At 43.1% G+C, this 20,991-nt stretch overlaps 1 protein-coding gene across 1 annotated transcript in view; it reads left to right on the top strand.

Annotated features, from left to right (window-relative positions):
* The window catches only part of LOC309554011 (ADAMTS-like protein 5), a 141,192-nt gene that overhangs the window by 114,485 nt on the left and 5,716 nt on the right, over positions 1-20,991 (top strand). The window contains exon 11 of the mRNA XM_082255531.1: positions 3,793-3,891. Within this exon, the coding sequence (XP_082111657.1) occupies positions 3,793-3,891 (99 nt within the window). The remainder of the gene's footprint in view (positions 1-3,792; positions 3,892-20,991) is intronic.

Below are 20,991 nucleotides of genomic sequence, written 5' to 3'. Positions count from 1 at the left end.
TCCTCCTGAAGATGTTGTACCTTGTCCTACACCTTTGTACAGGTGTATGTGTTGCATTAGGAGGGACATGCAGAGCCTATGCCCACTCCACCAGTCAGCATACCTCTGTTACCTCACTCCTAGTAACAGAAAGGGGTCCCACTGAGCACATAGCATGGACCTCATTCATGTTTTCACTTAATTCTTGTCTTTCCATACCAAGTGACCAAGTATTGAATCTCCATTATGCTAATCCACTCTCGGTGACCGACGGAGATGGACAGCTAGGGAGGGAGCCAGACACCGAACCCCCTCGATCCCGGAGAACCTGTTCTCTAACCAGGTACCATGCTTCTGTGGCTTCTATAGCTACCCATGGCAACAACTATTCCTCAGACTCAAAAAACAACCTTGCATTGCAGTGATGTTTCACAGACCCTAATGTGCTTTTTCAGATCTTGGTTCCTTAGGGAGACAACAGGACCCCACATGCACCCCTTGAGTAACCTCAGACCATGCCTCAAGCAGTTGTAAAAACTTTACTGAACTTTTGGCAGAACATGTACAATGTGCAGTGGCATCCTTTCCATAACTAAACCTAACTGTGGCTGCCCCAGGTTACCTGTACCGGTGAAGTCTGTTAGGGAATAGTCCCAACTTGGCAATAACTCGAGCATAGGAGTCCTTGTCCTTGGGAGCGTTCCAATGGTTCGTGTTCCAAACCTACCAGCAAGCTTCTTAATGCGTAGTTCTGAGTTCCCGTGCGTGTATCCCTGGCCCGTTCTAGGTCCCCTCCCTGCTTTGTTCTATGTTTCCTCCTTGTTCTAGGTTCCCACCTTCAGATCCAGGACTCTTCCCTTTATATAACACAAGAGAAAGGCTGGACCCCAGAGGAAAAGCCACAAACACACAAGAAAAGGCACACAAGCATTAACCACTGCCCTCCCAACCTGGGCAGCTGATGCTAACTAAATATACACAGTAGGCAACCTGCCTACAAGTTGGCCGGAAGGACATTGCCGCACTGCGCCAAGGAAGCCTGCCAGCCAGCACAGCTGCACAAAGTTGTATCCTATTTTATAAAAAAGAATGAGAGAAAAACTGAACATTTAATTTTGAGCTGTTTAGGTACTTTAATCTGGTTGTATATAACCGCTTCAGTTAGTCATTAGCCAGATCCAGAGCTTAATGGTATAAATTAGCAAAAAATACATCTTCTTAGCATAGAGGCATTGTGTACCAAACAACCAACCTGTTAAAAACGATGCCCATTGTGACTGATCTGAGGTTTGAAATGCGTGTGTGCATTGAGGCCAATCTGAGGTCTGATGAGCAGGTGTACATGCATTGGGGCTAATCTGAGGTCTGACGTTTTGGCTGACCTTAGATCTTTATATGATGCTGTATGGTTGTGTAGAATATTTGAGTTTTACTTGACATTAGCAGTACAACTATGATTGCAAAAATTGAAAACTACCTACGGCTATGGCACTTTGTTCACCGTCACACCAGCTATCTAAGACTTATGGACATGGCACTTGATGTGGAAAAGGTTGCTGACCCCTGCCTTACATTATACTATACAAAGCTAGCATAGATAGATTATCTGAAACCTTCGAATGTATATTGCATCAGTTGGTCAAATTTCATTTTCTCCTGAAAAAAAAATCTGTACCTTTTTTAATGTGAATTTAAATTGAAGTTATTGTGATTTTGATTGATGCTGAGTTCACTCCTGGTCTCATGTCACTCTCCTACTGCCTTCATTCCTTTATCACTATCATTCTTTTTTCTTGTAAGCATATTTTATAATTGCTGTCCCAGGGAATTTCCAAGACTCTCCGGTCATCCTTTCCCATTGTCACTGTGCCATGGTTCTCATTATGCTTCATCTGCCTGTTCTTTTCTGTTATGTATTTCAACTGATTTTTACGTACCTTATTTTGTATCTTCCATTGGTTTATTAAGAATGAATTGAAAATATGTATTTTAAAATCCCACAGTTTAGAAATGCAAACAGATATACAGTGGGTACGGAAAGTATTCAGACCCCTTAAATTTTTCACCCTTTGTTATATTGCAGCCATTTGCTAAAATCATTTAAATTCATTCTTCTTCCTCATAAATGTACACATAGCACCCCATACTGACAGAAAAACACAGAATTGTTGACATTGTTGCAGATTTATTAAAAAAGAAAAACTGAAATATCACATGGTCCTAAGTATTCAGACCCTTTGCTGTGACATTCATATATTTAACTCAGGTGCTTTCCATTTCTTCTGATCATCCTTGAGATGGTTCTACACCTTCATTTGAGTCCAGCTGTGTTTGATTATACTGATTGGACTTGATTAGGAAAGCCACACACCTGTCTATATAAGACCTTCCAGATCACAATGCATGTCAGAGCAAATGACAATCATGAGGTCAAAGGAACTGCCTGAAGAGCTCAGAGACAGAATTGTGGCAAGGCACAGATATGGCCAAGGTTACAAAAAGATTTCTGCTGCACTTAAGGTTCCTAAGAGCACAGTGGCCTCCATAATCCTCAAATGGAAGACGTTTGGGACGACCAGAACCCTTCCTAGAGCTGGCCGTCCGGCCAAACTCAGCTATCGGGGGAGAAGAGCCTTGGTGAGAGAGGTAAAGAAGAACCCAAAGATCACTGTGGCTGAGCTCCAGAGATGCAGTCAGGAGATGGGAGAAAGTTGTAGAAAGTCAACCATCACTGCAGCCCTCCACCAGTCGGGGCCTTATGGCAGAGTGGCCCGACGGAAGCCTCTCCTCAGTGTAAGACACAGGAAAGCCCGCATGGAGTTTGCTAAAAAACACCTGAAGGACTCCAAGATGGTGAGAAATAAGATTCTCTGGTCTGATGAGACCAAAATAGAACTTTTTGGCCTTAATTCTAAGCGGTATGTGTGGAGAAAACCAGGCACTGCTCATCACCTGTCCAATACAGTCCCAACAGTGAAGCATGGTGGTGGCAGCATCATGCTGTGGGGGTGTTTTTCAGCTGCAGGGACAGGACGACTGGTTGCAATCGAGGGAAAGATGAATGCGGCCAAGTACAGGGATATCCTGGACAAAAACCTTCTCCAGAGTGCTCTGGACCTCAGACTGGGCCGAAGGTTTACCTTCCAACAAGACAATGACCCTAAGCACACAGCTAAAATAATAAAGGAGTGGCTTCACAACAACTCCGTGACTGTTCTTGAATGGCCCAGCCAGAGCCCTGACTTAAACCCAATTGAGCATCTCTGGAGAGACCTAAAAATGGCTGTCCACCAACGTTTACCATCCAACCTGACAGAACTGGAGAGGATCTGCAAGGAGGAATGGCAGAGGATCCCCAAATCCAGGTGTGAAAGACTTGTTGCATCTTTCCCAGAAAGACTCCTGGCTGTATTAGATCAAAAGGGGGCTTCTACTAAATACTGAGCAAAGGGTCTGAATACTTAGGACCATGTGATATTTCAGTTTTTCTTTTTTAATAAATCTGCAACAATGTCAACAATTCTGTGTTTTTCTGTCAGTATGGGGTGCTATGTGTACATTCATGAGGAAGAAGAATGAACTTAAATGATTTTAGCAAATGGCTGCAATATAACAAAGAGTGAAAAATTTAAGGGGGTCTGAATACTTTCCGTACCCACTGTATATGAAAACAGATATACACTGGTGAATGTGAATTTACATTAACAAAGTCTTACCCAATCCTACTATTTGAACCCGTTTCAACACGAACTTATAAGAGCAATGACCAAGTAAAGTAGAAGATTCTAATTGTTTAACATTTTGTATTGATAGCTCTGTGGCCAGCAACAACAAAGAACAGACCACACCAACCTCGGCTTGAAAGAGATAATATGGAGCTAAACCGAATTGAAGAATCTAGTAGAAGACATGGTAAGTGCTTTTCCTGTTATTGTTTTAATTCTTCCTATAAGCAGGGCAATGTAGTGAGTCCATTCCAAATGAAAACCATAAATTAAAGACCTCCGGTCAGAGCAAACCTCCTACTCTAAAAAATTATTGAAGAGAAATCTTCCCTCCCTAATCCCTTACCTGTTATCCAGGGTTGTCCTCAACTCGCATATTCACCTGCCCTAGCAGATCCACAGTGTTTTCTTGCAGTAATCTGCTGTGCCACTACCATATGCCTTGTCCCATGCCGCCATCTTTGTTCATGATGTTGTTGGGTGCCTATTCCTGGTTTAGGCAGATCAGCTCCTTGATGACGCATGCCAGACACACCATTCTCTGGCAGCTGTGAATAGAAAGTAAAGCATTCAGGGATATGTGTTGGGATATGTGTGGTGGAGACATCACTCTTGCCTAGAAGTAAGAAATGGCAGTTGGCGGCAGGGTACACAAAAAAAAAAATTAAAATTAACAAATCAAGAACTGTAAATGGGGGAGGAGTGCAACAATGCCCATTGCGTTCACCCATTGGGTAAACTTCCACTTTAAAGTTTAAAGGCAAAAAATTTGATTTTTTTTTTTAATGTTGGATAGTGTGAAGAGGGATTAGATCACCTATCGGAATTTTATTGTTGTTTGTGTCCCTGTTAGTAGGATTCACCCTCTTTATTTATCCTGTTTACCTTCTTTACCAAAAGTAAAAGAAAATTCCAAATTTTGGGTTGTCCCCAGAACAGTAATAGAGGGGAAATCATTGAAAAGGGACACTAGATTCCTTCGCTTTGGATGGATTTACTCTCTCTTCCTGTTGTGCCTGGACAGAAAGTGAAGGGAAATCTCCCCAACGGGTCACAGATAGCAACAAAAAAAACAAAAAAAGGACAGGGGTTAATACTCTCCCTTACTCTATACAAAATGGGAAACAAAGTTTTGTTATATTAAAAGTCAGCAGCTACAAAAAGTGTGGCTGCAGATGCGGCTGCCTGAACCCTCGGTTCTCTCCCCGGTGCCGTATTACAAGTGTGGGCACCTGACTGTGACAGCTTGCAGCTTCACAGCTGGGCATGCACAAGTCGCGCTGCGCCTCCTCTGTGCTGGCCTGGGCAATCTTCTGAGACCTGTGATGCGTCCCAGAAGATTGCAGGGATGGAGGGGGGAGAGGAGAACTTCTGCTTGAGTCGCCTAGCCAGCCCGAGCGGAAGTGGGAGCGGGTACCTGTCAAAATTAGGTACCCACTCCCCCCCAAAAAAATTACATGCCAACTATGGCATGTAAGGGGGTGAGGAGTCCTTAAAGCAGAACCTCCACTTTTGGGTGGAACTCTTCTTTAAAGAGGAGCTCCAGGCTCCCCATCCCCCCAAAAAAATTAAAAGTCAGCAGCCACAAATACTGTAGCTGCTGACTTTTTTAAGGACTCTCACCTGTTCAGGGATCCAGCAATGCCCTCACCTGAGCCAATTCTTCAATTGGCTTCGGGTGCAGACGCCGGCACCGTAAGTAAGGGAAGCTGGCAGGAAAGCCTTGCGGCTTCACAGCCAGTTTACTTCTGTGCAGCGCAGTGGCATCTTAAGAGCATTATAGGCCCCAGGGCAATGCAGTACACTGAGGCCCTGCCTATACAATCACCCACGAGAATAAAAATACAAATTATCGATAAGGCGATATTTGGTACAGCAGGGCCAGGCTAATGACAGCTCCCAAGTTCGGCGGCTGGGTCCGGTGAACACACACATGGACAGGAGTCAGACTCGACTGTCCTGTGTGCGCCTGTTCCCATGGAGACGAATGGGCATTCCTGCAGTTGTGGGCTCCCCCTTCACAGCCCAAGTGGCCTGACAGTAGCACAGGGCCGACAGGATGCACATGGGAATCGGGACTAATGCTTGGCTGGGGCTGGGCCACTGGGCACGTGGGGCCCCCCGGGCAAGTGGGGCCCCTGGGCAACTGCCCAGCGTGCCCGTTCGGTAAGATGGCCCTGATGCGGCGCTTTGTGAAGGGCCCCGCAGTCTTCTGGGACCTGTGATGTATCCCAAAAGACTGTGGAGGAAACGGGGGGGGGGTGACAAACTTCCGGCTTGGATCACCTCTGGGCATCTGACTGGAAGTGGGAGCAGGTACCTGTGAAACCCGGTACCCGTTCCCTCCCCCCAAAAAGTGCCAAATGTGCCAGTGGAGGGGGAAGGATGCAAATAAGTGGAACTTCCCCTTTTTGAAGTTCTGCTTTAAGCTAAAGCAAGTACTGAAATGTGCAAAATGCATATGCAAAGTGTTTGTGACTTTTGATTGTTAGGTGTGACATTTAAAGCCACTCTCTTATAAAAGGTAGTATGTAAGATATTTCATTGTATGCTGCCATGCCATTTAGAGTAAGTAAAATGAGAAAATCAGCCCTTTCAGTAGTTTCCTAGATTTAAACTCTGTTATGTTTAATGTGGATTTGACTTTGGTCATCGTTTGTTGTGTTGAAATACGAAATATCTTTGAGCTGATCTCCACCTAGCAAATTTTAATGTAAAATATATTGTTCAGGAATGTACTTTATTGCTTCTTTTGTTTCTTAACACCAATCCAGAGGGGTCCAGACAGATGAATAGAAATATTCAGTGTTATTGGCTTTTTTTAATGTAAGTGGCTTTATAAGACCTCCTGTTGTTTTTCTGAATTCTACAGAACAAAGAGGAAATGAGACTTAAAAGAAAACCTTTGGTTTATTAATCTATGATTAACTTATTTATAGTTGTATCCAAGCAGAAAGAATTCTGGCCACACTTACTGAGAAGTGTAACCTCCTTCATGGTCTGGTTCTGCATTGATTATGACATGGGTGTAAAGTTTTATTTTTTTTCTCCTCACATGAACTCACAATCCTCAACTTGCCTTTCCATCATAGGACGGGCTTCATGATATCCTAATCTACACCTTGACTCATCACATGGGTGTGAAGAAAGATGAAGATGGCTTGCAGGAAAGGAGTGTAGTGCAGAATGCAACAAATAAATGACTTTAGAGATCTGTGACAAGATTAAGTGTTAGACCAGACATGTCATACTCTCATTAAAGTGTGGGTTGAATTAATAGGACTAATATGTTAAAGTGTATGTCTACACAAAACCTTTCCAGTTTTGAATAGAAAAGGTATAGGTTAGACCCCACTGGGGGAATTCACCACTCTATCCATATTGATGATCATGGTCTCTTAGAAAGAAAGTAAGGTAAAATCCCAAATTTTAGAGCTGTCCTCAGAAAAAAAAAAGAAGGTAAAACCTTCCATGGAGTCCCTTGTTATGAGGACAACTGTCTAAGAGGGAGAAATTCCCTTCACTTTGGAAGATTTTCTCTAACTTCCTGTTAAATCCCTGGGGTAGGAAATTAGGAACCCTTTCTTAAGGGTATACAGATAGCAAAAAACTTCCAGGGGTCTAAATCAGGGATCCTCAAACTACGGCCCTCCAGCTGTTGCGGAACTACACGTCCCCACGAGGCATTGTAAAACTCTGACATTCACAGCCATGCAGAGATGTATAGTAACTAAGTAGAACTACTTCACTACTGTACTTAAGTACCGAAAGGCGGTATCTGTACTTTACTAGAGTAGAATTTTTTTCTCCTACTTCCACTTTTACTTCACTACAATTTTTCGATGATTTCAATACTTCTACTCCGATAGTTTTTTTTTTTTTTTGTGCTGCATAGTTACTCTTTCTATTATAAAAATTACCACTGCCAGAACAGTAGATGGCAGGTTTCATGAAGTTCAAAAAAATGTGTATAATGTCATGTGTAAATCAGCGCATACGAAAATAAATGCTACTGTATGTATAAATAAAATGGTCTACATATCTGCTGTTAGGGGAAAGAGAACCTCCCCCAACCAAGGAGAGTCACAAGCGTACATAGACCTTTTTTCTGGTAAGAGGCTGATTTTGCTTTTTTTCACTGGAAGTTGAGAGCACAGGTTTTACAGTTTTGTTTCACTGGAAGAGTCTATTTGGATATTATTTTGCACTTACCTTCATCCGCCGGGTAAGGGGGAAATCCACAAGGTGGTGGGAGTCTGCACCTATTATTTGGAATAGCACCTGTTTGATTCCTGCACCTTTGAAAATATATTCATCTTGTTTTGTCACATATATATGGTATAATGGCATTATATATATGGACTTTTTATTGACTTTGATTTCATATACTCTTCCTTTATTTCATTATTGGAATATATTGTTGTATATCACATTGGTTTATATATGATTTTGCGCACCAATAAGCTGTGGAGAAAAAAAAACATGCAGGGAAGAGAAGGAGGGATGCTTTAAAGGGGGAAGGGAGGGACATACTTTATCTGTTTTTGTTTACAAAAAGTTACAGCCAAAGGAATTATGATTGTTCTTTGGGTTAATCATTTGAAATAATAAAAAACAATATGATGTTCAAACGTTTGACTTCTTTCTTTAATAACTACATAACACAAGTCTTGTACTTTTACTTTCAGTACATGAGTAGCAAAATTAAAAAAAATACTACTTGCAATGCTTAAGCACAAAAAATGTTAAATACTTTAGTACTTCTACTCAAGTCACTTTTTGATAGAGCACTTGTATTTTTACTCAAGTATGGGTTTTGAGTACTTTATACAAGTGTGCAGCCATGACTAGGCATGATGGGAAATGTAGTTCCTGAACAACTAGAGAGCCATAGTTTGAAGACCCCTTGTCTAAATCCTATACTATCCAAAACAAAAGTTTTGCCTAGACATAGATATAAGGGGACCTCATGTCTACTGAGGTCCTCACCTACTTAATTCTTCCAGACCAGGATCAAGGCACTTCAGAACTTACCAGTGTGGTAAAGAGTGCCATTTACAATATTTAATTCCATAAAAAAGAGCCATAAAATATTTCCTGAAATATTTGGCTGTGAAATAATGGAAGTAAGTGGAACTTATCAACTGGAGAACAGCTGGTAGCACATTAGTTTTTTAAATCCTTGAAGTAAATAAAAAGCCTTACACTATCTATTTCTAAAAATGTTCCCTCCTCCTTTATCCTACCAATCCTGCCTAACCTGTTAAACAAAAAATGTTTGTACTTGCCTATTTTAAATCCATTCCAGCCCGGTCAGGTGATCCCGAAGCTCTGCCTCCCTTGTGTAGGTGAGCTGCTGCTGCAGGGGAGAGGAGGGAGCATCAACAATGGCTGGGTCAGGGGAGTCTATGGGTGATATTACAGCTCCCAGCATTTGAAGCCATTGTCAACCGCTCTATAAGCAGAAGCTGTAGGATCAGGGGACCGGACCGAGGTGGAATAAAAATAAACAAATACACAAATCTTTCTTATACAGGTTAGAGGTGGGATAGGTAAGAGGAGGGGGGGGGGGCATTTTTTGAATAGTTAGGCTTTTGTCCCACTTTAAAATACGGTGGAACACCGAGAAGGAGCAAGAGGCCTATAAAACATAAATTTGAAATGCCTGCATTAGACTCTTAAGGGGGGGTAACCAGTTGTTCTAGAGCAGTGGTCTCCAAACTGCAGCCCTTTGCTTGCCTTTTTCCTCCCACTGATACGAGACACTGTTCTGCCAACTGATAGTGGCAATGGGGCACCGTTTCTCCCATTTGACACCAACAATGGGGCACTATTCCTCCACCTAATACCAAATGTGATGTTTACTCCCACTGATGCCAGGAAAATTTCCACTCCTGCTGGCTGCAGTCCGGCCCCCTAAAGTCTGAAGGACAAAAAACTGTCCCTTTGTTTAGGTTTGGAGACCCCTGTTCTAGAGAAGGTAATTTATCAAGAGCTGTAACTCTGGGAGCTGTCCAAGGTGAAAACAAGACTTGGTTTGGAGTATCATAATGCAATAAAAAAGGAAGCTTCCCATCCTGTGTGTGTAAAGAGAGGCCTGTACCCAGTAGAGCTGCATGATTAATCGTTAAAAAATCACGATCTCGATTCATCCCCCCTCACGATCTTAAAACGGCATTTCCTCGATTCATACAGAGCTGTTCTCTGCTCACTCACAGCTGTCAGAAAAAAAAAAAAAGAGTCTCCAGCAAATGTTTATCAACATTGCTAAGGCTGCTAGATCACTATAAACATAATGTTTTACAATGTATCATTTCCTTCTTTTATATCAAAGGAATGAACCTCCGTCTGTAAAGGAGGGCAGTTTAACCTCTTAAAGACTAAGCTTTTTACGACACATGTTGCTTACAAGTTAAAATTTAGTTTTTTTTGCTAGATTACTTAGAACCCCAAACATATTATATATATATATATATACCATATATAATTTAAGCAGAGACCCTATAAAGAATAAAATGGTGATCGTTGCAATCTTTTATGTCACACTGTATTTGCGCACAAGTCTTTCAAATGCAGTTTTTTGGGAAAAAATGCACACGAATTTAAAAAAAAACTAAACAGTAAAGTTAGCCCAATTTTGTTGTATAATGTAAAAGATGATGTTACCCCAAGAATCATGATCTTTATTCTAAGCAAAAAAATAGCGATTCTCATTTTATACAGAATTGTCCAGCTCTAGTACCCAGTTCGAACAAGATATTGTTTATTTTTCCTTTCTTGCATACTTTTATTGTCAGGTAGCCACACTTATTTGTATAAAAGTATTCTCAATAATATTGCTCCCATCGTCTTCTGTTCTCCTCCGGATCAATCTGATTTCTTCCTTTTACCAGATTTTGTTTTTGCGGTGTCTACATACACAAGTGTGGTCTCTATGGAGCCCCATCATAGAAATCGCAGCGTGTGTGTTACCCCCTGGGACTACCAATGTATATCAGGCCACTCTGTGCGCAGGCAGAACAGGGGCTTCTGTTGAGGAGGACATGCATTTCACCCACCGTACGTCCCAACAGGACTTTAAATGACATTTATTGCTGTCAGTGATTTGGATCACAGAATCGCAGTGAGTCAATGAAACCCCCACACGCATGCGCAATATAATAAATGTACAAATACTCATGGCACATGTAACTCTTGGAGATGGCATCATCCCATCCTGCCTTGTTGCTAGGATGTTGCTAAGACACTTCCAGTTAATTCATTCCCCTTTGCATGCTCTCTCTTTCCCCATCACAGTAGCTCTGAGCTTAGCAATGCTGCGAAAGAGGAGAAAGTGAACTACATATGTGTGGGGGTTTGAGAGTTTGTTCCTGTGACAGTGAAGGTGAGTATTAATGTCTGGGAGTGTCTTGGCAATGTTCTACCAACAAGGCAGGATGGAGTGATGCTATCTCCGGGAGTTTTTTGGGAAGTACATAAATGGCCTACGCCTGTACCAGGGCATTAGCAAACTTTAGTCAAAGCTGCACAGTTTTTTTTTTTTTATCCACAAGCCACTCCTTTTCTGTATAGGCAGATTTTTTTTGGCAAAAGTGAACTAATCCTTTATCTTTTGAGGTATGATCAACATTTCTGAATGTTCCATATAAGACAGGAAATGCAATCTTCTCTGCACATTATAGCAGAATACATACTAAACCCACAACTAGTGTTGAGCGAACACGGACTGTATTATTCGGGTTTGTACCGGTTAATTGGATTTTTGTTACCCGGACATGGACCCGAAAACTTTACTGTATGTTCGGGTTTAAAATCCGTGTTCGGTAATTTTATTTCCTGTTTTGTATGTAATGGCGGGCTTTCAACAGCCAATCAACAAGTGTTTAACTGGTGTGCGCCATCACAGCCATGCCTACTAATGTATTAGGAGCTGTGATTGGCCATCTGAAGCATGTGACCCAGATCTTTATAAGCTCGAGAGACACAGCACGGTGCGTCAGTCTGCTGTAGTGTAGGGAGAGAGCACACATCATACGTGCTGGCTGCTGATTAGGGACAGACAGGGAAAAATTGTGCCCGAAAAGAATGCAGGGACAGGTCGGAGTGTAGGCAGGGAAAGATATTTGAGCATTTTAGGGACAGGCTGGAGAGATTAGGCAGGGACAGATAGACACAGGACAGAACAATCGTCCGTTAGCGATCTACATCGATTTTGCTGTGTGGGGGGTGGTGCAGTGAACGATCTTTTTGCCCTCACTTGAGCCCACTGAGGAGGAGGAGGAGGAGGGAGAAACAGATATATTTTTATCAGTCTGCTGTGTGCAGCATTCAGCTATATTTTACTACAGATTGCTGTTCTAATCTGCTATTTAAAAATTACAAATTTAAAGGGGAATTTTTTTTAAGAGCACTTGCCATGCTCTTAACTACATTGTGCTGCCATTTGCAGCACTCTAACCCTTTCCATTGGTTTTTTAGAGCCATTTTAGGGCCTGAAAGGTCGGGTCCCCATTGACTTCAATGGGGTTCGGTGTCCGGGTAAAGTTCGAAAAAAGTCCGGGACACGGACCCGGACTTTTTTTTCAAGTTCGGCCAAACACGGACATCCAGGTGTCCGCTCAACTCTACCAACAACAGTTAAATCAGACTGTATATGCAGTGAAGTATGCTTGTTATACTCACTGTGGAACCTAAGGGGTTATTCCTCCCCTTTCACAGTCGCCAATCCATCTGCTGATAGCACAGAGTCTTGGGGTATGTGTGTGTGTGTGTGTGTGGGGGGGGGCGCATGTGATCAGCAGAGAGCCAATCAGCACTGTCCAGACAGAGGGTCATGCAGCCTTATAGGACAGTCAGAGAAGGATGAAAACTCCTATAATCCTTTAACCAGTGCTGGGTCAGACACTGATAAAAGTCCCAAGACTGCTATATACTGCTGATGAGAAAAGGTATTTAGCAGTTTATATTTACTAAAATAATTTAATTTCCATGTACTGTGGGGAGATCAGATATAGTGAATGCAGGCTCCTGGGTTTAGTAACACTTTAAGATGTCCTTCGGTTATATTGACGATCTTTATTGGCAAAATATTGATTTTCAATTATAGTTAGACACAAACTAATCAGGTGATCTTTACACCTATCAACTGAGCAATGTAACCTCTTGTGAGCAGGTACTTTATGTAGTTTGAAGTCTTTGTTTTGCAAAGGAGATAATTCCCAACAAGTGGTTAATCAGTATATGGAATGACATTAAAACTGCCTCAGTAGTTTAGGCCTGAGGGTTATGTGCTCATAGTCTGATCCTGTTCTTAACAGATTAAGATATTAATAAATGTGTTTTATCATGCCCTGATGCTCAAAGGGTAGTTTACTTATCAAAGTCAGTGACTACAAATGGGACTGATATTCCAGAAATATCCTAGAAGCTTGCTGCTGCTGTCTTCAGTGAACATCCATGGCCTTATACTGAATTCAGAGTACAGAATAGCTTATAGGTATAATTATATTAAACTAAATATTGGTTCTGTAGTATTGCGTAGAATTATGTGGCTAATAGGCATTTAGAGCTTGGCATGTGTTTCCATTTTTGCATATGTTATGGTTGTTATTTTTTAAAGTGTATCTAAATCCAAAAATGTTCAGTTTTGGATATACAGTAGTAGTGAGGGGTTAGGACCCGTTCAGGTTTTTATCACACTACTTTTATCTGCCCGGAAGGTTAACTGCCTATTTTTCACTATTCCGAATCATTTGGTGGAGGGGGGATTATGGTGTGGGGTTGTTTGTCAGGGGTTGTGCTTGGCCCCTTAGTTCCAGTGAAGGGAACTCTTAAGGCGTCACCATACCAAGACATTTTGGACAATTTCATGCTCCCAACTTTGTGGGAACAGTTTGGGGATGGCCCCTTCCTGTTCCAACATGACTGCACACCAGTGCACAAAGCAAGGTCCATAAAGACATGGATGACCGAGTTTGGGGTGGAGGAACTTGACTGGCCTGCACAGAGTCCTGACCTCGACTCAAAAGAACATCTAAGGAATCAATTTGAGCGGAGACTGTGAGTCAGGCCTTCTCGTCCAACATCAGTGCTTGACCTCACAAATGCGCTTCTAGAAGAATGGTCAAACATTCCCATAGACACTCCTAAACCTTGTGGACAGCCTTCCCAGAAGAGTTGAAGCTGTTTTAGCTGCAAAGGGTGGGCCAACTCAATATTGAACCCTACAGACTCAGACTGGGATGCCATTAAAGTTCATGTGCGTGTAAAGGCAGGCGTCCCAATACTTTTATAATATAATGTATGTACTCCTTAGGACAATCCCACCAGATATGTTTAAAGGTGTCTAGTTCTGTTCATCTTCGAAAGCAATCTAGGTGGTGTAAGCTGGGGAACAGGTAGCAAGTGCAAAGCTCCCTGGGATGAGCGGTCTTTCAGGCACAGATACCAAATCCACTGAGGTAGTGACAAACAGTGCGGTGTTTATTGGTGCTATATACAAGTTTATAAACAGGTGCTGTACAGTGCTTTAAGGAAAACAAGCAGGAATAATAATAATAAACAAAAGCCTAGCCATGTTCCGGCGCTTACTACACACAATGCAGTCCCTAACTAACACAGACTGAGCAAGCCTACAGCTTGCCAGCTTCCAAAGACACACACTGACAGTGTTACCAACCTTCTGCTCTCCTAGACAAACGTTGTCTAATTTCCCAGGCTGAGAGAGCACTGCTGTCTGTCTCAGGTAAGATTAAATTGGCCTGGTGAAGAGGGCCAAGATCCGAACTGGATCATGGCTCAGAGATCCCTAAAGGTATACGAGAGATGCCTGGGTGATGTATAAACCCCGAACAGGACTTTTCCTGGCTCTCTCTGGGACACTCTGCTACAGTAGGTAGGTGGAGAATGAATGGGAAATACAGGCAGAAAAGTTAATATGCGTGTAAAGGCAGGCGTCCCAATACTTTTGACTATATAATGTATGAGATGAAATATCCTCCATCAATCCAACTAATCTACCCAGCAGCACTACTGTTTATGAACATTCTTTATCCAGGGGAACATGTGGCTTTACAAATGAAGGGACTCTAATTGAGCTTCTTCTGTTTTGCATGTCTCCCATCTAAAAATAATTGTTTTGTAGGTAAAGAAAACCCCTTACCTTGAGTCTTACCTGAGCTATGATTTGTAATGCCTTTCTGCCATAACAAGACCCAGATCCCTTCTCTGTGATCCAAATGTAGACTGGTAGATTTATTTATTTCCAATGTCGTTCTTCTGGCCTGCTGGGTACTGTACCTAGGAAAGACTCTGCAGAGAAGTGGACCTTTTGTCTTTCCTAGTATCAATGAAGCTTGAGTATGGCTTACTTGAAACAAAGTGGGGTCTATGCCATATGCCACACCTGTGGACTTAAATGAATAATATCTTGATGGAGAAATTAAATTCTTGTTCTTTGGAGTTATGGGTTGACTTATTGGCTAGTCACATCATTTATAGAAGGATTTGCTGCTCTCAGTGGTTCCTCCTGCTGAACCCTATGCCACCACAGGACACAGCGGGGACTTTGGTGTCACTGCAGACCTTGCCACCGAGTGAAAGTTCATCTAATTTTGCTAGTGCATCTAAGACTGGCCATACACGATTTGAATCTGCTGAAACGGCCGAGAGTCGAACCGTTAATGGGCAGGCTGAATGTACCAAGTCGATTGATCGATCAACTTAGGTACAACCAGCCTGCCAGAGTTTCTTGCGCTTATCGCCAGCAGCTGCTATATCCAATAGCGACAATCACCGTCTTCTCCCAACAAGGAAGGCTTCCTATGCTCCCCCACCGGAAGCAGACAATTTCTCGGCCGGAGGTATACCCGTCAGCACTGTCAGTGTTGATGGGGCAATCATGCAAATTTCTTTCCTGCAACGAAAGAAATTCGCACCATGTATGGCCTGCTTAACACTACCCTCTTCCCAGACTGACAATGTTGCTGTCCATGGCTGGCCCGAGACATTGTGCTGCCTGGGTCCAAGAATAAAATGCTACCCCCCACAAAAACAAAATCACGCCCATCAAAGGGTGTGAGCAGAAGGAGGCGGGCCCGGGCACAAGGCCAGTCGCATCTACTCCTCCAGTTCTACCCAATAGAAATGCAAGCTGCACCCGAACATCGACTGCTGGCGGAGCTGGTGGGAAAGGGATCTTTGCTCTCGGTCTCCCGTAGGTACCCAGCCCCGGCAGTACGCACACTATGAGTATGTGTGTTGAGGGCAGCAGGGCAGCATTTTTACAGGGCAGTGGAGCGGCCCAGGGGGGCAGTTGTCACACACAAAACTGCTGGAAAAAAATCTTGAGCGTCAGTTTGCTGCCTCTCTCAAAGTCCTGCCTGTGTCCAATGGACCCAGCTAGACCCATGGTTGCTGTCCATAGGTGTCTCCTTTGTTCCTCCAGTAGAGTGAAGACCCCATAAGATAGGAAGTGTGTTACTGAACTCTATGCCACCACAATGTATAGCAGGGACTTCGGTGTCCGGCTCAGCAGATCATGCCACTGAGTGCAGTGGGGGACTAAGAAAGTGAAACTCCAGGTAGTATTGGATTCTGAAAAGTCTTTTGTTGGTGATTTCTCCATTACAAAGAAATATGATGATGAGGGTAATGGGAGAGATGAGCATTTACGGTCTCCATTCTAGAGGACAGTTTTGCGATATAATCTTCATATATTATTTTTTTTGACGCAACAGAATCACTTTAAGCCATTTATTTTACATACATGAAAAAAAGGCCAAATAGTTGGTAGGTTTGCAGAATGTATCCGATCACATACCATATCGAATGTGCAGTTCACTCGACAGTAGTGACTACAGTATAGCAACAGATGAGTTGGTGTTAAATAAACTACTAGACAGATGGGCTGGCTGTCAGTCAAGTCAACTCACATCCAGATCTCCACATGTTTCATTTGTTGTGCTGTGCAGTTAAATGTGGGGATTGTGTGAGATTTCAGGGAGGAATTGTGGGTCCCATGATGACGTCAGTGAAAGGGTGAGCCAGCACCAATGTTAGGGGGCTGTAGAGACCACAAGAAGAGTTGCTGAATTAAGGCCAGAACTTCTCTGCAGAAACATGTCAGAGATGCAAAAGATTACTAGAATATAATGTAACTGTGTCATGATTACATTAGCTGACCACTTGACCTCCGGAAGATTTAGCCCCCCCTCCCCTTTCATGACAGACAGGCCAATTTTTGCTATACGGCACTGCATTACTTTAACCACTTTACCACCGGAGGATTTTCCTGCTTTACGTCCAGGCCACTTTTTGCAACTTGGCACTGTGTGACTTTAACTGACAATTGCGCGGTCATGCGACGCCGTACCCAAACGAAATTTACGTCCTTTTTTTCCCACAAACATAGCTTCCTTTTTGGTGGTATTTGATCACCTCTGCGCTTTTCATTTTTTGCGATATTAATAAAAAAAGAGCGAAAATTCTGTGAAAAAATTGACATTTTCTACTTTGACAGTTAAAAAATATCTAATATATTCAATGTTTGTCATATATTTAGGCCAAAATGTATTTAGCTACATGTCTGATAAAAAAATCCTCAATGAGCGTATTTTTAACCGCTTTAAGACCAGAAGATTTTACCCCATTCCTGACCAGGCTTTATTTTGTGATTCGACACTGCGTTACTTTAACAGACAATTACGCGGTCATGCCACGCTGTACCCAAATTAAATTTATGTCCTTTTTTTCCCCACAAATAGAGCTTTCTTTTGGTGGTATTTGATCACCTGTGTGATTTTTATTTTTGAAAAAAAGAGCAACACTTTTGAAAAAAAAAAAAAATATTTTTTACATTCTGATATATAACATTCCCAAAAAAAATAAAAAAATCTAAATTTTTTTAACATTTTAGGCCAATTTGTTTTCTGATACATATTTTTGGTAAAAAAAAAAATCACAATAAGCGTATTTTGATTGGTTTGCGCAAAAGTTATCTCGTTTACTAACTACGGGAAAGATTTGTAATTTTTATTGTTTATTTTTTTACTAGTAATGGTGGCGATCTGCAATTTTTTATTTGCGGAACTGCGACATTGCGGCGGACAGATCGGACCCCTAACTGACATTTTTGACACTTTTTTGGGGGTACCAGTGACATTACTACAGTAATCAGTGCTATAAATATGCACTGTTACTGTAATAATGACTGGCAGGGAAGGGGTTAACTTTATTGATGAACAAGGGGTTAAATGTATGCCTCATGCTTACTGACGTGTGTGGGGGGAGGGGATTGTTTGACACAGACACAGATCGCAGGTTCAGCTATGCTGAATCCTGTAATCTGTGACTGTCTGTCACAGAGGAGATCTGCCCGCTTTGTTTAGACAAGTGGGCGGATTTCCACACTGGATCCCAGACGATCGGGGAAGAGCGGCGGTGATCACCGCCCCTCCTCCCCTGGCCCGACTCCCGCTGTGTCTGAGAGGGGGCTGGACGATAACGAGCCACTTTGCCGCAGTACCAGCTCAGTGAGCGGTCGGCAAGTGGTCTGACAATTGTGCGGTTGTGCAACACTGTACTCAAAAAATGATGTCCTCTTTTTTCCCACAATTAGAGCTTTCTTTTGGTGGTATTTGATCACCTCTGCGGTTCTTATTTTATGCACTAGCAAGCCTCCTGCTATGGGGGCACTGGAGCAGGCTTGCTTTCGAGCCATGCTCTGTGTGTCCATTCACTCACACAGCGTAGCTTGGCTCTGTCCCCGCTCTTTCCCCATTGGCTCAACGGCTGTGATTGACAGCAGGAGCCAATGGTTTCTACTGCAGTGTGAGCCAGGAGGGAGACATGGGAGAGCCGCTGCTCCCGTGCACATCACTGGATTGGTATGGGACTCCGTTAAGTATTAGAGGGGCTGAGGAGGAGCTGCACCCAGAAAGTTTTTTACTTTAATGCATAGAATGCATTAAGGTAAAAGACCTTGAGCTTTTAGATCCACTTTAAAGTATAAGTGTAAGGCGAACTTACACTGGACTCCCTCCCCATCCCGATTCTGTTGTCCAAGAGTGGCTCTTTTGCTCCTCCAGTGGAGTGGAGTCCAGGGGCTGTCCATCCATTGGGGGTGCAGGGGCGCCGCCCCCCCATCCATGCGTCCGGCCCCCTAATTTACATGCAGGCACTGGACGCATGGATTCCAATAGGGTTTTTTTTGAAGCACGTGATTAGAGCCAGAGGCTATAATAGGCTTTAAAAAAGGGTGGGAATGTGGCGCCCGACTGACCAACCAAGGTGGGGGGCATTGGTTTGCCGCCCCCCCCCCCCAAATTACCGAGCACCAGCCGCCACTGGTGGTCACCCTAAGTGCCAGTTCACATATATGCGATGCGGGAACCCTGAGAATTCACTGCGGGTTCCCGCATCGCATTCAAATCGCAGGCAGTTCACACTGCCATATGCGAATGGCTGGGGGCGTCAATACAAAGTTAACGACACCCCCAGATCAGTTCACATATCGCAGTGCGAACTGTCAGTTCGGACATGAATTGGATCGCATAGGTGTGATCCACCATGCGATCCGATTCTGCTGCGGGCCAAAAAAAAAAGGGTCCTGTGCGTGTTTTGTCCGAATGCGATGCAAATTCAGCCATACTATCTGTATGACTGAATTTGCATCGCACAGACATTGCATGTGATTTTCAGAGCAGGACGCTCTGAATCACATGCAATGTCTGCCATCACACATATGTGAATCGGGACTAGAACAGGAAGTGTGTTAGCCAGATCTCCAGGTAAAAAAGGGAGAAAAATAGAAAAGGAAACAAATGCAGCCACCACATCTAATAATTGGTAGGATGCAATATATCGCATATTTATTTTTGGATATAATACCGCTTTAATCTTAGGATCAATGAGGCTCAGCGTTGAAAGTAGCAATGGATGTTCTGTTTGTTTCTGTTTTGGACTTTTGCTTTTTGCTAATTCTGCCGTAAAATTGAATCCCCATTTTTTCCCTCATAGTTTCTGCTTGGCTGGCTGTAAATGTTACCTTTTGATCTGTTAACAGGATATCATTTCAGGAGTGGCAAAGCAAAGATGCAGAAAAATTATCTGGAAAAAAAAAAAAAAAAAGTTAGGATGTCAGCTATTTGGCAAAAACATGCTGGCATGGTGCCAGGCCCACATTTCCCGAGCGAGCGGGGATGTATGGTGAACTCCCACCAGTGTGGAAAGGAATGGGGTGTGTGAGCATTCACAGCTTTGTTTTTTCAGATGATGCTGTAGCAGACTGATATGTGGTGAACACGAGTTATATCGGAGTCTTATTCTCTGGAGGCAGGAACATGGCCTCACAAGTGTCTGATTTTATCTCCTCGTACCCTGCTGGAAAAGATTCTGTAATGCAGAGATATTAATGGTGCCTCCGCTTTAGTCCCTAGGTGAACTTTCCATTGTTCTGCTTGAAATCAAATATTTTCAGTCATCGCGGATTCATATTTTTAACATTGCAGCAAAAAAAAGATTCGGCATTAGACTTCCCGCTGCTCAGAGGGCATGTTCTTGCTCACAGAGGGTATGCACACTTGGAGACTCGTTATTGCATTTTTTTTTGGTATGAAACATTGAACCAGCAAATGTTTGACCAGAGCATCTGTTCTGTTCAAAATGGACCTTCATTATAGTCTTTGCATGGTGCCAACAGACTCTACCATTCGTAGTCTCCAGCACAAGTGTAGCACTGCCCCCTAGAGGACTGCTGAGAATTGCACTTTCTGGATTCCCCTGGGTTACCCGTAGCAAAAGTCTGTGGAAACTTATCACTCTAGATGCTTGGCTCAGACAATGAACAGTCCAGGGGATTTGGTTTTTGTGTTTCATTCAGAACTGGGATGGGAGAAGGGATGAGTGGGATACTCCAACTATCAACTATGCACAAATCTGAGGACAACTAGCTGTAGTGTGTGCGGCAAGGCTGCTGCTCCACCTTGCCACTGAAGTTAATATAAAGAATGTGACCCTGTGATAATTTCTCTTCAGGGTCCTAACTTGGCACCCCTTTCTCACTTGCTGTGTGTGTGCTAGCTCCTGTCCACTGACTCTCACTGGAGTGGTCCCCTTCCTGGGCAGACCCCTGGCAAGCTTCCCGATACTCATAGATACTGTTTTTTCCAAGGTTGCTCTGCTTTCAACTCCACTTGTCAGCATCCACTGGACCTCCGGGCTCAGCACCACACTTCAGGCTCACTAGGCCGACCACCTGTGACCACCTTCCATACAGACAGGAGGAGAG

Source organism: Pelophylax lessonae (assembly GCF_965119305.1).
Source record: "Pelophylax lessonae genome assembly, chromosome: 4".
Lineage (NCBI taxonomy): Eukaryota > Metazoa > Chordata > Amphibia > Anura > Ranidae > Pelophylax > Pelophylax lessonae.
This window is presented reverse-complemented; position numbering and strand designations above follow the sequence as displayed.